General features: G+C 51.7%; 1 protein-coding gene across 2 annotated transcripts in view; it reads right to left on the reverse strand.

The window, feature by feature from the left end:
• The window catches only part of IFFO2 (intermediate filament family orphan 2), a 48,147-nt gene extending 37,787 nt beyond the window's left edge, over nt 1–10,360 (reverse strand). Inside the window, exon 1 of one of the 2 annotated variants that reach the window (XM_088790255.1) lies at nt 9,368–10,360. In XM_088790255.1, coding sequence (XP_088646381.1) covers nt 9,368–10,026 — 659 coding nt within the window. In that variant the 5' untranslated portion in view covers nt 10,027–10,360. The remainder of the gene's footprint in view (nt 1–9,367) is intronic. The other variant, XM_088790256.1, reaches the window with a different exon arrangement.
• Between the last annotated feature and the right edge of the window lie 3,964 nt (nt 10,361–14,324).

Here is a 14,324-nt window from a genome sequence, read left to right on the forward strand (position 1 = left end):
TAGCTCCTTGAGGTCAGGTTTATTACATCCATTTCTCAGAAGTGGAAACTGAGACTCAGAGCAGGACCATTAGTTGCAACAGCATGTCCCTTCCTGGGTGGGATCTGATTTCCTGGGTTCAAATCTTGGCTTGCTGCTTACAAGTTGTATCTTGGTCCAGTTCCCTCAGTGTCCCTGTGGCTCACTTTCAGCATCTCTAAAATGGGCTAATGACAGTACCTAACTCATAGGGTTATTATGAGGTTACATGAATTGAATAAAAACTGCTTTGAATGGAAACTGGCAAAGAGTAAATGCTCTATAAATAAATGTTTAACAAATTAACTGATAAATATTTATTGTGTCCCTAGTATGCACGGGTAATTATACATGTTCACTATTTGAGCAGGTACTGTGACATGGCATTGTCATATTTGCCTGTGTCCCCAGAGTCTGAGCTCCCGAGGGAAGTGTCTGTCACAATGGGTGCCCAGTCACTGTCAAGAGACCAGAACCGTGGCCTCTCAGACAGCCACACCCAGCAGTCTCCTCTTCCCCAGCAAGAGGCACAGAATAACTACTACAAGTTCCCTGTACCCTGGCAAAGTGAAAGCAAAAGTTAGGGAGACCTGAGCCCAGGGCAGAGGCCAGCTTCTCTGCTGCCACCAGAATGCCCCAAGGTCTTCCCGCTTATCAGTTGGTGAGAAACCCTGGTCACTCCCCGGGAGCACTGAGGTACCAGGCGTGATAAAAGGAACTCAAACTTGGAGTATGCGACCCACATCCAGCCCTGGCTTTGCTATGTGACTTGAGGTGAGTTGCTTTTCCCCCTGAGCCTTGGTTTCCGTCTTGCAGAGTTGCCACGAGGTTTAAACCAGGCCATGTGCAAAGTGCCAGACGGGCAATAATACAGGTTCCCTGCTCCCCATCCCTTCGCCTGCCAGGCCGCCAGCCTAGGCATGCCACCCTCTGTAGCTGACCAGGAACTACCCCCTCCCCAGAGTCTGGCCCCCATTAGGATCATCTCCAAAGAGCTGGAGGGCTGGATTGCCCAGTATGGTGGCCTGGGAGCCTCACCTGCCTGCTACTGCCCGTGACTCATTGGTGTCTCAAGAAAGAATTACCATCAAGTGATAGCAGAAAGTCTTCCTAGTGCAGCGGCCACCTCCTGTTCTGCCACTCACCATGGCAATATTGTGAGAGGCACTGGGGAGACCCCATGCCTCAGCCTGCCTCTGGCCTGCCTCTGCACCCTGGGCCAGCCATCACCATCTTTAGGTGGCTTGGGACAAGGCCAGCCCAAGTCTCCCTCTGGGAAGAGCACTGAACTTGCAGTCTGGAGATCCGGACTGGATTTGCTACAAGATCTGGGCCAGATTTCTTCACCTCTCTGAACCTGTCACCTGTAAAGTGGGCGTAATCAATTCCCACCTCTGGGGGTTGCTCTAATAATTAAATCTCACTTATTTAAAGAAATCATCACAGAACCTAGCACATAGTAGGAGCTCAATCAATGGCCTATTAAGTCATCATGATTTATTTTTAAACCTTTTCCAAGATGCTTTCACGCTCCATTATTTCAATTGATTTTTTTCATCAACCTGGGAAGCAGAACCCAAAAGAAACCTTATCCCCATTTTACAGAGCAACAAACTGATGTGCAAGAGATTAAATGGCATGTGTCGACTCCAGACCACTCCAATAAAGTTAAGAGAGAACAGTTTTCACAGGGCACTGGGTTAGCCCATCTTCCCATGGCCCCCATTCGCAGGCAGACAACGGGAAGCTCAGGTCACCCCATAGGCAAACCAGGACCATGAGCTGGACTCCACAGGGCTCTAGCTGCCTCAGGCCGCCACCCAGGGTGCTCAGCCAGGCCACAGCCTGTCAAGGCAACCTGAGACATTTACCAGGTTACCATTGGGTGACAGCTACTCTCTCCTGTACCAGGAAGTAGAATAAGAAACCACATCCTGCTCAGGAAACAAAGCACCCAGTGCCCACTGAGGGTGGGAGGGCACTGCTCTAGCAGGTAAGCAGCACCCTCAGAAATCTTTACCAGGCTCCCTTCTGGCCCGGAATCTTCTAAGTACTTCATAGCCCGCAATGCCCAGGTGCTACACATCCCCAGATGCTGCCAGCAAGGGCATGGGCTCCCTTCCCCCCAGCGTCCATCCTGGTTCTGGACTTCTTCCCACTTCACACAGCCAGCACCGCTCAGCCCTTAGGGCACCCATCCTTTTCTGTGAAATTGTGCTGTGTTAACTCTTTTGGAACTTTACCATTTACAAAGAGCTGTAGCTGCGTGAGCCCATTTATTCCTCCCACAGCCTCGGGGCCCAGAGCTCTCAGCATCCCCCTTTCCCAGATGAGGAAGCTGAGGCTCAGAGAGGCAAACTGACCAGCGCACGCTCGCTCAGCTTTTACCTCCCATGCTTAGGGCCCAGCATCTGGCACCAGCCAATGGGTGTTCATTCAAACTTCTTGAACTGATGTGTCAGGACTAGAGTACGGGTCTCCTGACTCCAGCTCCAAACCCTTCCCTCCACCAGCTGTAAGTCTGTGATATAGAGTCCATGCCTGTCATCCATGTCATCTGTGCCTTACATCTCCCAGCCCCACTGGGGCCTAGGCAGCAGCCAGGCACAGAGCTTTCCCTCGCTGCACAAATACTCGCTGGCTCACGGGGCACTCTGGCCAGACCCTGGCTGGGCTCTTCAAGTACGAGACAAAGAAGACAGACCCGGAGCTGGCCCCCACAGAGCTTACAGTTGGCGGGGGAGCAGACACATCCCAAGCGATTATGATTCAGGTGTAGGGTGCTGTGATGGGGGAAGTAGCGGGCGCTCAGACATGCCCAGTGGAAGAAAGTCAGGGAAGAGCAACACATCCTAATCCCAACACAGGGGACACTGGGGCTGCTTCCTTCGGCATCCCAGGCCTTCAGCCACCCATGACATGGGGAATAAACAGAACACCAGCCCGGCTGCATCTCAGCAATGTGATCAAAAGCCAGGATTCCAAAGGCAAAGCCCACAGCCTCCCGGTATCACTGATACCAGTGGCAAGGTTTAAATAAATTCTCCTGCAAGTCAAGGCATCGCCTTGCAGCAAAGGGCGTGTTCAAATTCTGGGTCTAGACTTCTGTGTCCTTCAAATACCCATACGTGTGAGGATGCAGGCCATGGGCATGGAGAGAGAGAGAGAGAGAGAGAGAGAGAGAGAGAGAGAGAGAGAGAGAGAGAGAGAGAGAAGCTGCGCTGGGGGTGGGGGGACTTTGCATCCGGTGGCCAAGGCAAAAGCCCCGCCTCGAATTCCTGGGAGGAAGAATCTTCAGCGTCAGCTGTCTCCCAGCTTCTGCTTCCTTTTCTTTTCTAGGACCTCATTCCCCTCCCTCCAGCTTGAGGCTCTGAAAATCCCCCCCGCAAATTTGTCCCCAGAGAGAATGCCAGCCTAGCTAGGAGACTTTGGACTACTGAGGAGCTACATGGAGGGGGGTTGTGCATTTCTTTTAAGAGAGGTCAGAAGGGTGGGAGCTGGCCGGAGATTTCCGGAGGCACAAATCAACTGCTAAGAGTAGGAAGAATACCCTCCTTCCACGCTGGACAAAGAAGTAGCCCTTTTTCCCTCCTCCCCCAACACCATCTCGGCGCCTTCCACGGGACAGAGAGTGGCGACGTGTCTTGCAATGAATGTGTTGAGCAGTCCAGGCTTTACTGAGAGATCCCCATAAATGAAAGAAACAGACGCTGGTGGGGGGGCAAAGGGGGCGGCTGGGGGAGGGTACATATGGGGCCTACCAAGGACCAGGTGCCTTAACACGTGAGCTCATTTGTTCTTTCCTGATCCCTGGGAGAGCAACATTATTCTTATTTTACAGAAAGCAGTGGTTCAGGCAGCTCAGAGAGGCCAGGTAATTGCCCAGAGTCACACAGAGAGTGTAAGAGCCAGGACGCGAACACTTTTTCCACCATCCCAGGCTGCCTCCCAGGAAAATCAGAAATAAAGAATCCATTATCAGTGGCAGCTTCAGAAATAATAAGTGTCCATGGAAAGGACAGCTAACAAAGCCCTGTGACTCGCTTTCAGGGACAGTCTTCTGGTTTGGGGACATTCATGGGCCAGCACCCATCAGGGTGTGATGGGAAAGGCAGGGGACACTCCAGCTGGCTCACCCACCATCCCTTTTTTGGAGCCCTCCCTTCAGGCCAACAGCCCAGCCCCTTCCGGCTCATAAGCAGAAATAGCTGTGACAAAATTCTCTCCCATCCCTGAAAAAGGCTTTTTAAAAAACACTTAAGGCAGACACACAAAAAGGTGGCAAGAACTCTGCCAAGCCCGGACCTCAGGTAGATGATGTAGGCATCACTTCGAGACGGTGAGGAAAGCTCTCAACAGCAGACAGAAGGTATGCCCACTTGGTTTTGTGGGTCAGGCCCCTCTGGGCCTCAGTTTCCCCATCTCAGCTGAATCAGTGATTTCTTTCATTCTTTTTCTTAACTGTAAAACACTGTTTTCCAACTGAATCTTCCTCAGAATATCAATTGGAGAGTCATGGAAATGGACATGTGGTTGTCCACATGTGGTTGACATGGGCCAAATCCCAGATGTTCAGCCTGCCACTGTCCCCAGAATTACCCCAAGGCACCCTGCTCTGGACCCCAGACCTCCAAAGAGCCTATCTGAAAACCACCAGGCTAAAGGATCACACTGGTCCCTCCTAGCTCTCAAAGGAAGCCCCAGCCCCCCAGGTACCAGGGAAAAACAAAGTCCTTTGTGCTAATTTGAGTCTGGGGCACAGCCACTTGGCAACCTACAGAAGGAGGGAATAAAGCCATCTGCTTCCAAACCACACTGGGCCTTGGGCAGGAGAGGGGGAGGCCCAGACTGTCATCCCAGGAGGCAGAAAGAGCAGCCCTGACCCGGGCCCCTTCAAGTCACAGACCTGATGTAAAGAGCTAACTGGGAGGGATCACCTAAAGGGCCCCCCCCTTATGGAAAGGTGGAAAACCTAAGGCTCAGAGAGAGCAGCAACTAACCTGAGGTCACACAGCGCCTACTGGCAGAGCCAGACCTGGAGTCTGGGTCTCTTGGATGCCAATTCAGAGAACTCTCCACTAGTTTAAAGTTCAGAGCGACTCAGCAGGAATCTCCCAGAGAAAAGCCCCCGGCCTGCAAACTCAGAACAGAATATTTTGGTGGCACTGGGTGGTGACAGGGCAGAGATGTTTGTTTTGGTTTCCAAATCAACGCTTGACAACCTTGCCAGTGTTATAGTTTCGGCAACCACATTTCCCACCCCCGGTGAAGAGCTCAGAGATACTTGGACCAGACAAAACCAAATCAGTAGTGAATGGGGACAGGATCGAGGACCCCAGGCCAGGGGTTCTGGTTTGGGTTGGTATTTCCAAAGCATGCTTCCTGTACCACTGATGGCACATGAGATGCTGTGACGAGGTACACGGTGGCTTTTTAAATTTAAATTTTATTGACTACTGTGTTTCCCCAAAAATAAGACCTAGCCAGACCATCAGCTCTAATGTGTCTTTTGGAGCAAACATTAATATAAGACCCAGTTTTATTTTACTGTAATATAAGACTGGGTCTTATATAATATAATATAATACCGGGTCTTATATTAATGTTTGCTCCAAAAGACGCATTAGAGCTGATGGTCCGGCTAGGTCTTATTTTCGGGGAAACACGGTATGTAGGTGAATGGATAAACCAAATGCAGTCTATCCATAGAGTGGAATATTATTCAGCAACATAAAGGAATTTACTATCGATACATGTTATACCATGAACCTTAAAACCATTATCTAAGTGAAAGAAACCAGACACGAAAGACTACATATTGCATGATTGCATTCATGTGAAATGTCCAGGAAAGACGAACCTAGAGAAACAGAAAGCAGATCTTTCGTTGCCTGGGCTGGGGTGGGAATGGGGATTAACTGCAAATGGGCAGGAAGGAGCTTTTGGGGGTGATGCAAGCGTTCTAAAACTGGATTGTAGTGATGGTTGCACAACTCTATGGATTGACTAAAACTCATTGAATTGGATGCTTAAAATGGGAGGACTTCTGATATGCAAATTATACCTCAATAAAGCTGTTAAAAATATCTTACATAAGAACTAATACAGGGTGGTACATGGATATGGCCACAAGTTATGGAGGTGGAACCCAAAAAGCCTCCAAATTGGAGAACACTGAGCTACACATTCAAGGGGAAGCAAATGGGGGTCTCCAAGGTGTGAGTTCCTCCAGGTGGACCAGAAGAAACCCTGGAACCTTTCCTTCCTGGCACAGACTCCATTGCTCACTGCTTGGGGCTACATCCTAGGCATCCTGGAAGAACCTGAAGGCTACGGTGGCCACCAGCCCAGGCAAACGCTTTGGTCTCATGTCTCAGACTATGACCTCTCTATGGGCAGGGCAGCCGGATGGCTCAGTTGGTTCGAGTGTGAGCTCTGAACAAGAGGGTTGCCGGTTTGATTCCCACATTGGCCAGTGAGCTGCACCCTCCACAAGTAGATTGAAGGACAACGACTTGGAGCTGATGGGCCCTGGAGAAACACACTGTTCCCCCAACATTCCCCAGTAAAATTTATTTTTTAAAAAAAAGAAGAAGAGGGCTGGGAGCTCAAACTCAGTTTTATATTTTGGCGAGGCTGGGAAGACCCTTTAAGATCACCTAGCGTAGTGGTTTTCCAACTTTTGAAAAAGTTGATCACTTGCCTGCCCTCCTCCCAAAAGAAAATTCTTATGAGAAACCCAAATATAGAAACAAATAAAACCAGGATGTTACTTGTGTAAATTTGTATTCCGGTTCAAATATATACCAGTTACCTATTCTAAATTCTACCCCTGAAATTGATGAAGTGCTTTGGATCCATTAATATTTAGACTTGGGATCATGGATGACAGTTGCACATTCCGTTTAATTGTATCTTCAGTTTTAGCTGCAGAGTATCAAGAAAATCTTGACTCACATAGAGTGGTAGCTACAAGTGGGGACAGTTTTTAGCCGTTTGCTTCGTGATCTCAGAATACTCTTCAGACAACTAGAGAAGGTAGGAGGGAGTCTTTAACTTGAGCCCAACTACTACCAACAATTTAATGTGTAAGTGAACTTCAGTGAGTTGACATTCAGAACTTAAAAGTGGGTAAGCACATTTTTACGACTATGATAACATTTCAATATCTTTTTAAATATTAATTTGTATTTAATATTCAAGGAACCCCTAAGGCATCTCTAGGGAAGCCTGGGGCTTCAAAGAGCACAGTGCTAGCTCCCTCACCTCTCCCTTTACAGAGAGGGAAACTGAGGTCCAAAGAAGGGAGTATACTTGCTTTGGAAATATCTAACTTGAGCCCTGAATCAATTTCAGAAAAGATGCATCTTCCCAACCGACAGAAAAAAATAAAAAATAAATAAAAAATGGAGGAAGAGAAGGTACACACATACCCCAGAGGGCAGGAAAAGAGACACCTGCACTCTACCTTTCTCAACAGCACCCATCTCATTCCAGGCCAGCGCCAGAAGCTGACATCACCCCCCACACCCTGGGTGCAACTTAAACAGAGCATTGCTCAATGCCAACCTACCTCTCTTTAAGACTGGGCATGGTTTTTCCATCTCCTTAGTAGCCAGGTCCAAAAAGCATGCATACAGTAAAACAAACACCACGCAAGCCTGAGGCATGACGACACAATCAACAGTGGCAGACAGAAGGGCCCATCCCTCTGAGTTTCACCATCAAGAGCAAGTGTCTATTTTCCTACCGCACCCGAACGAAGCTGCCCACAAGGAGCAGAGAGGTGCCCTCTCCACGGCGAGGCATCAGGCCATTCTGAAGTCCTCAAGACAGACAACCAGCCCAGGAGAGTAGCTGGTATACAGTAGGGGGTGTAAGACCTACCCCAGAAAGCCAGGCCCTGCATGAAAGAGACCTGAGACTCCAGGTATCTGCTCCCTGCTAGTTTGACAAAGAGCCCATCATTTTTAATAACATTAACTTGATTACTTTATACCTTCCAAAAAGCATCACCGTCCTATTCTCTCCTCATGCAACTGTGGGTGGATTTCATTATTCCATTTTTCTGATGAGCAAACAGGCTTCCCAGTGGTTCAACAATCTCACTGGCAGGTGATAGAGCTGGCATTTGAGTCCTTCCCAGTGAAGGAAAAGGAGGGAGACCCATGCCCAGCTCCCTGGGCAGATTTCTGTGCTCATGTCAGCACCAGGACTCAAGGAATTGAAGGAAAGATCCTTCTCAGCACATCGTCCAAGCCCTGGAGTTCAGAGCCAAGGCTTCCCATGCAGAGTTGCCCATGCTGGGACAGCAGAGAGCCCCACCCCCAAACAGGTCTGAGATGCTACGGACAGACCCCTCTCCTCTTATCAGAAAACCGAGCATACAGTACTATCAGCCAGGCCCTAGGCAGGAAACAATGTTAGTTTCCCACCTGGGGAATATGGATTGGGCAGAAATGTGCTGGCCAGTCCTGTAGGCAGTCTGTCCTGCACTCTAGCCAGAAGTGGTGGTCTGGGTCCATTCAATGTCCAGTCTTCCAGTCCAAGGTTTTCTCCTCCTGTGGACCTTTAGGGCTGGGTTTGTTGGGGCCCAATAGACCATGACAAAAGGGTAGGGGGACAAGAGAAGCAAAGGGAGGAATTTTTAAAAGCTCGTGGCCAATCTGATGTAAGTCTGGTTACCCAGCCCAGCCAGCTGGATCTTACAGGGCTGGAACAAGAAGTCAGACCCTAGCCCCAGTGGGTAGGGACAGATTCATCCATTTTCAAATACACGATTTCATTTAATTCAAGGAACAAAAAGCCAGTGCGTTAACTAAGAGTTTTTTCTTTTTACCAAAGGAGGGAGAGGAGCTCACCTCCCACATCCTTGGGAAAACACTTGGGCTGGGAGACAAACTAGCCAGTAGTTAAAATCACTAGTTCAAATTCTGGCTTCACCACTTATTAGCCAAACCACCTTAGGCAAGTCACTTGCATCTCTGTGCCTCAGTTTCCTCACCTACAAAACGTGGATAAGAATGTCCTACACTCTGTGTTGCCGTGAGAATTAAATGAGATCACATAGAACACCGATGGTTATTTTGTCACCAAGAAAACAATGTGCCTGCTCCAAGGACTGCTCGGAGGTGTGCCCTACGGTAGCCCGCGGCCGCTCCCATTCTTGGAGCTAAATAACTGAGTTTTCCAAGCGTGTGTAGGGCGCTCGGCAAACACAGCTTCCAGCCCACCTGCTAGGACCAGCTGGCTGCCACCCATCCCTCCCGTATGCACACATTCCGCGGCCGCCGGGACCTGGATGCCCCCAACCCGGGAGCTGCGGGAGGAGGGGAGAGGCCCCACTCACCTCCGCTTGTACTCGTCGCGCTCGCGCTTCACCTTGGCCAGCACGTTGTAGAGCGCGCGAATCTCTGGCGTGATGGTGTCGATCTGCACGCCCACGCCATCGGGGTGCACCCATGACACGCCGGGGCCCTGCACGGTCTCCACGCCGCCGCCGCCCGTGCGCCGCACCTGCGTGTAGCTCCAGATGGTCCCGGGCAAGCGGCCGTAGTGCTGCGGGTGCGAGCCGCCGCCGGGGGGCAGGCCGCCCAGGGCCACGGCGTTGGCGTTGGCGCCGGCCGCCGCGCCGCTGCCGATGCCGTGTCCGCTGCCCGGCGCGAGTGGCCGCAACAGCTCAGGCCCGGTCTGCACGGCCTGCTCACGGGAGAAGGTCTTGTAGCGCAGCCGCCGCTCGCGCTCGCTCTGCTGCTGCTCCAACTGCTTCTCTAGGAGCCGGTTGCGCCGCTCCAGCTCGTGCACCTTGGCCAGGAAGCAGCGGAAGCGCACGTTGAGCCCCTTCAGGAGGTGGATGTTGGAGCCCAGGTCGTCCCGCAGCGCCGCGGTCACCGGCGATGGCCCTGGCCCGACCCCACCGCCGCCCCCGCCTGGGCAGCCCCCACCGCCGCCACCCGGAGGGCACCCGAAGGCCAAGGCCATCTCTCCGAACAGCAGCGAGTTCACCATGCGCCGGCTGCGCAGCTCAGGGCCCCGGGCCCGCGGCTCTAGGGAAGGCTCCAGCTCCGGGCAGGGCTCCCGGCGCGGCCGGGCCAGGTTGGGCGCGGGTTCCAGCGTGGCCGGCCAGGCGGTTCCAGATGCGCGCCAGATGCGGCCTCCGCAGCGACTGAGAGGCGGACCGGCCCCGGATGTGGGCGCCGAGGCAAGAAATGGGACTCGGGCTGCGATGGAGGCCTTGGCGGCTGCGCGAGGTAGCGAGGGTCGCGGGTACCGGCGCCGGGGCTGTCAGAGACGCTGTGGAGGCGCCGCGGCAGCCGCTCGTAGAGGACTCTTGGCTGGCACTGCCCCTCTGCGGCGGGCCCCGCCCACTGCAGACACAGACCCCGCCCCCGCTATTGCCCCGCCCACCCCACCACCCTCTGCGGCGCATCCTGAACCTGAGGCCCCGCCCCCAAGACCTGCAGCTGCAGGCCCTTCCCACGGCCTCGTGGCTCCGCCCACTACCGGGCTCCTCCGCTTTCTCTGCTCGGACGATCCGGGGCGTGCAGCTCTGGCTCCGCCTAGGTCCCGCTGGACCACGCCCTCTCCTGTGCGGGGTCCTGCCGCCCCGCCCAGCTTGGATTCTTTGCCGGGGGACACGGACCGCAGAGCTGCACCAGGCACGCGGTTAGCTGAAGCCGCCGCAGAGCCAGCCCGGCCTCTTAAAGGGACCGGCAGCACCAGCATCTCTCTTAAGGGATCCCTTTCCCCTACGTCCTCTGCCAAGGAGGCTCCACTTCTTTCCCACCCCAATTCCCCAGACCCCAAATTCCCACAAGGTGCGAGAAACCTCGGCGTGGAAGGGCTGGCGGATCGTAGCATCCGAAGGTGCATCCGCACCCTACCCCACTTCAGACTGGGCGGCCTAGATCGACCTTTCCAGGATAAGGCTGCTCTTCTGCTGTCACGTCTCCCACGCGTTGAACTCAGGCAGGCTTCTCGATCCCTTGCCACCAAGATCGGCCTGAACACTGTGGGGCCCGCTGGTCTCCGGACCCATGGAGGCCCCGTGACTTTGGAGGGGGTGCGGGGTACACTGAGCGAAGATATTGGGAATGCCACCCGCCTGCTCAGCCTGGGCTTCTGCATCTACCCCGCCCCATATGACCACCTCCCCTCCACCGCACATTGTCACGTTGCGATGCAGCTGACCTCGGAGCTGGGGGTCCATTTCATTGAACCACTTAGGGGGAAGCATGGGTAGGAACAAGTCTGGAGTGTGGAGCCAACCCGAGGACGCATTCACTCCTTCCATTCATTCATGCACTTATTCATTCACATCTGTTTTCAGACCTACCACCCTGAAGACCAAGTTCTCCAATCTCCTGATGTCACTAGGACCAATTTGCAAACATCTATCATTATTTCTCAAGGGGTAATAATAGCTCCCATTGTTGAGTGCTTGGTGTATGTTAGGTGCCATGCTTAGTTATTATCCCTATTTTACAGAGGTCACTGGGACCAGAGGAAGAGCAAGCTGTCCCAAAGCACATGCTCTTACCACCCTTGAAACTCTGCTGGCCTCTTGTCCACTTGATCGTCACCACAAAGTTCAGAGGAAGGTGACCCCCATCTTTGAATGCCTGTGGCTTGTGCTGTGTGCACCAAACCAAGCATATGGCATGTTCCTGATTCTTCTGGCCTCATTTTCTGAACTGCAACTTAGTATTTGTCTTGTGAACTTTTATGTTTGTTTTGTCTTGTTGTGTGTAAGCTTGAGGGTAGGTACCCGGTTCTTCAGGGACAATGACTCGCTGCTCTCAGTGACAAAAGAGACACAAAGGAGATACTGGTTTGCTCTGGGGTGAGGTCGCAGCTGTGATGTTAGTTTGCTGTTTTTGATTTGGTCACAAGAGCACACCCTCTGCATGTTTCCTTCCATCACCCCCAGCTTCTTGCTCCCTGCCAAAATTGGCTCACCTTTATAAGACCCAGAGCTGAAACTCACGTGTCCCGAAACCTTTCTCTGCTTAGCCCAACCCCATGTGGTCACTGCTCTTTACTCTTTGTTCTCTCATCTCTTGGTGATTTTCTTGTTTAGCTAACCTAAAGAGTCAAAATCCCTTTGCCTTTAAGCAGGAATTCATGGACCTCCCTGAGGGGCTTGAGGATAGAATTCTGAGGGGTCCATGATACTGGGTTGGACAAAAGTTATATCTTCATTTTCTCCAGTCTCTAAGTGGTATTTAGCATTTCCTTTGATCATGAATGCAGGCAACAAGTAGGAGTCCCTGTTGTTTTGTCACAAATAGAAATCACAGATCTTTCCATATCACACTTCAGTTACTATAGATATTTCAAACGATTGTTTAAGCTACCACAACTCTAAAATTAAGATCATATCACTCACCACTAAATATCATTAAATGTATTAATAAAGAAGCACAAAAATTTGTAAATACTTTGATGACTGTATTCTAGTAAAATTGTTTTCATTGTAATCCAAATGCAATTTTAACAAATTATTCTGAGAATGGGTCCACAGACTTCACCAGATGCCCAACGAGTCTGTGGGACAGAAAGCTTTACGAAGCCACTCCTGGGGAGTGGTCCTTGCAGCCTTTTTTAGGAAGAATCTGTTCTGCCAACAGAATTGCCCTGGAGTTGGGGTGTGAAACCCTGGGGTGAAGAGGATGCCTGACCCTGTCCTGGGCACTGCAGAGTTAGACAGTCCACGGTCATTTATTGAGCACCTGCTCTGGCACAGCCCCTGCCCGAATGCTGGGGAAACGACTGTAAACAAGGCAAGAGCTGAGGGAGCTAATGGAGACAGACAACCAAAAACACCATCCTGAGATGTGGGAGAGGGTGCAGGGGTCGGAAACCCGACCGGGAGGAGATGGTTGAGCAGAGACCAGGCAATCTGAAGGAAGCGGAGGCAGTCGTACCATGACTTGAAGGGATTTCCAACTGAGTCACAGAAACATGGTGTGTACAAACAAAATGGCTAGAAAATAGTTCTGTGGCCACAAATGTGCAAAAGCAAGACGCTGTGTCTTGCTCTTTGTAAGATGAGAGAGAAGGCTAAGCTCATGTCCTTTCAGCGAGGGTGATCAACTGCCTCCATTTGCCCAGGACTGAGGGGTTTCCTTTGATGCAGGGCCTTCAGTGCTAAAACCCAGAAAGTCCCAGACAAACCAGGACGAGGTAGTCATCCTCCTTCCAGCACAGAGCTCTAGAGACACCTGAGCCCAGCTGTCCTGGTCATCAGTGTTAGCCAGCTAGAGCTCAGAGTGCAGCAAACCCAATGCTCCCATTTTAGAGACAAAAGAATTGAGGCCCAGAGGTGGCTAGGGACTAGCCCCAGTTACCCAAATAATTGGTGGCAAAACCTGGCCTAGGATTCTGGCCTCACTCCTTGTCCAATGCTCAGTCCTACCACAAGCAGTGCAGAGATGTTAGTGGTCCCTTCCCTTCCGCCCTGGACACCCTCACCTCCCGCATCCATCATCCAAAGAATATAGGTGGGTTCTCACAAGGAGAGGGGGAGACAGGGGTTCAACAGACAGGAATATCCCCAGGAGGGATGCCAGTCTCCACCCACTGAACAAGGTTGGGTTTCTAGTTGGGCACCTCCCCATGGCCCTCAAAATCACAGCGGTGTGTCTGAATCCCCTGGCCTCTTCTTGTAGGCAGGAAGGGAGAGTATTTCCAGAGATGGGCTTTTGAGCCAATGTTGGCTTAGGTTTGGATCTCTGCTCCAGCCATGTGACCTGGCAAGTCACTTCACCTCTCTGAGCCTCCCTTTCCTCACCAGTTACATGGACATAACTTCACGGGCAAGGCCCTTCTTATACCTCCTGCCTCCATCACGGCCACCCTCCAGCCACATCAAAGTGTTGGGCCCATGGCAGTCTCTCAATAAACAGTTGCTGAACGAATGAATAAATGAATGAATGAATGAATGAATGGTCAACTTTCATTCTCCCCACCCCACTCTCCTGCCATTTCATCTAGTAACTACCTCTCGTCCTTCAGGTCCCAAACACACGCACAAAACCCTTTCTGCCCTCCCAGCATTTACCAGGTCTGGATTGGGGTGCTTCCTCTAGGCTATGTCAGCACCATGGCTACCCCATGACAATACCAGCTATACTCTCTTGTCATCGATGGCTTTTTCATCCACATCTCCACCCCACCCCCACCCAACCCCCAACACTCACTACACCATAATCTCCATCAGGGCAGGGACCTTGAACCAGACCAGATCTAGTTCACTGCTACACCCCCGTATCCTGGCATGGCGCCTGGCACATAATAGGTGCTCA

Source organism: Rhinolophus sinicus, chromosome 14, assembly GCF_057876585.1.
Source record: "Rhinolophus sinicus isolate RSI-liver-muscle chromosome 14, RSI-T2T, whole genome shotgun sequence".
Lineage (NCBI taxonomy): Eukaryota > Metazoa > Chordata > Mammalia > Chiroptera > Rhinolophidae > Rhinolophus > Rhinolophus sinicus.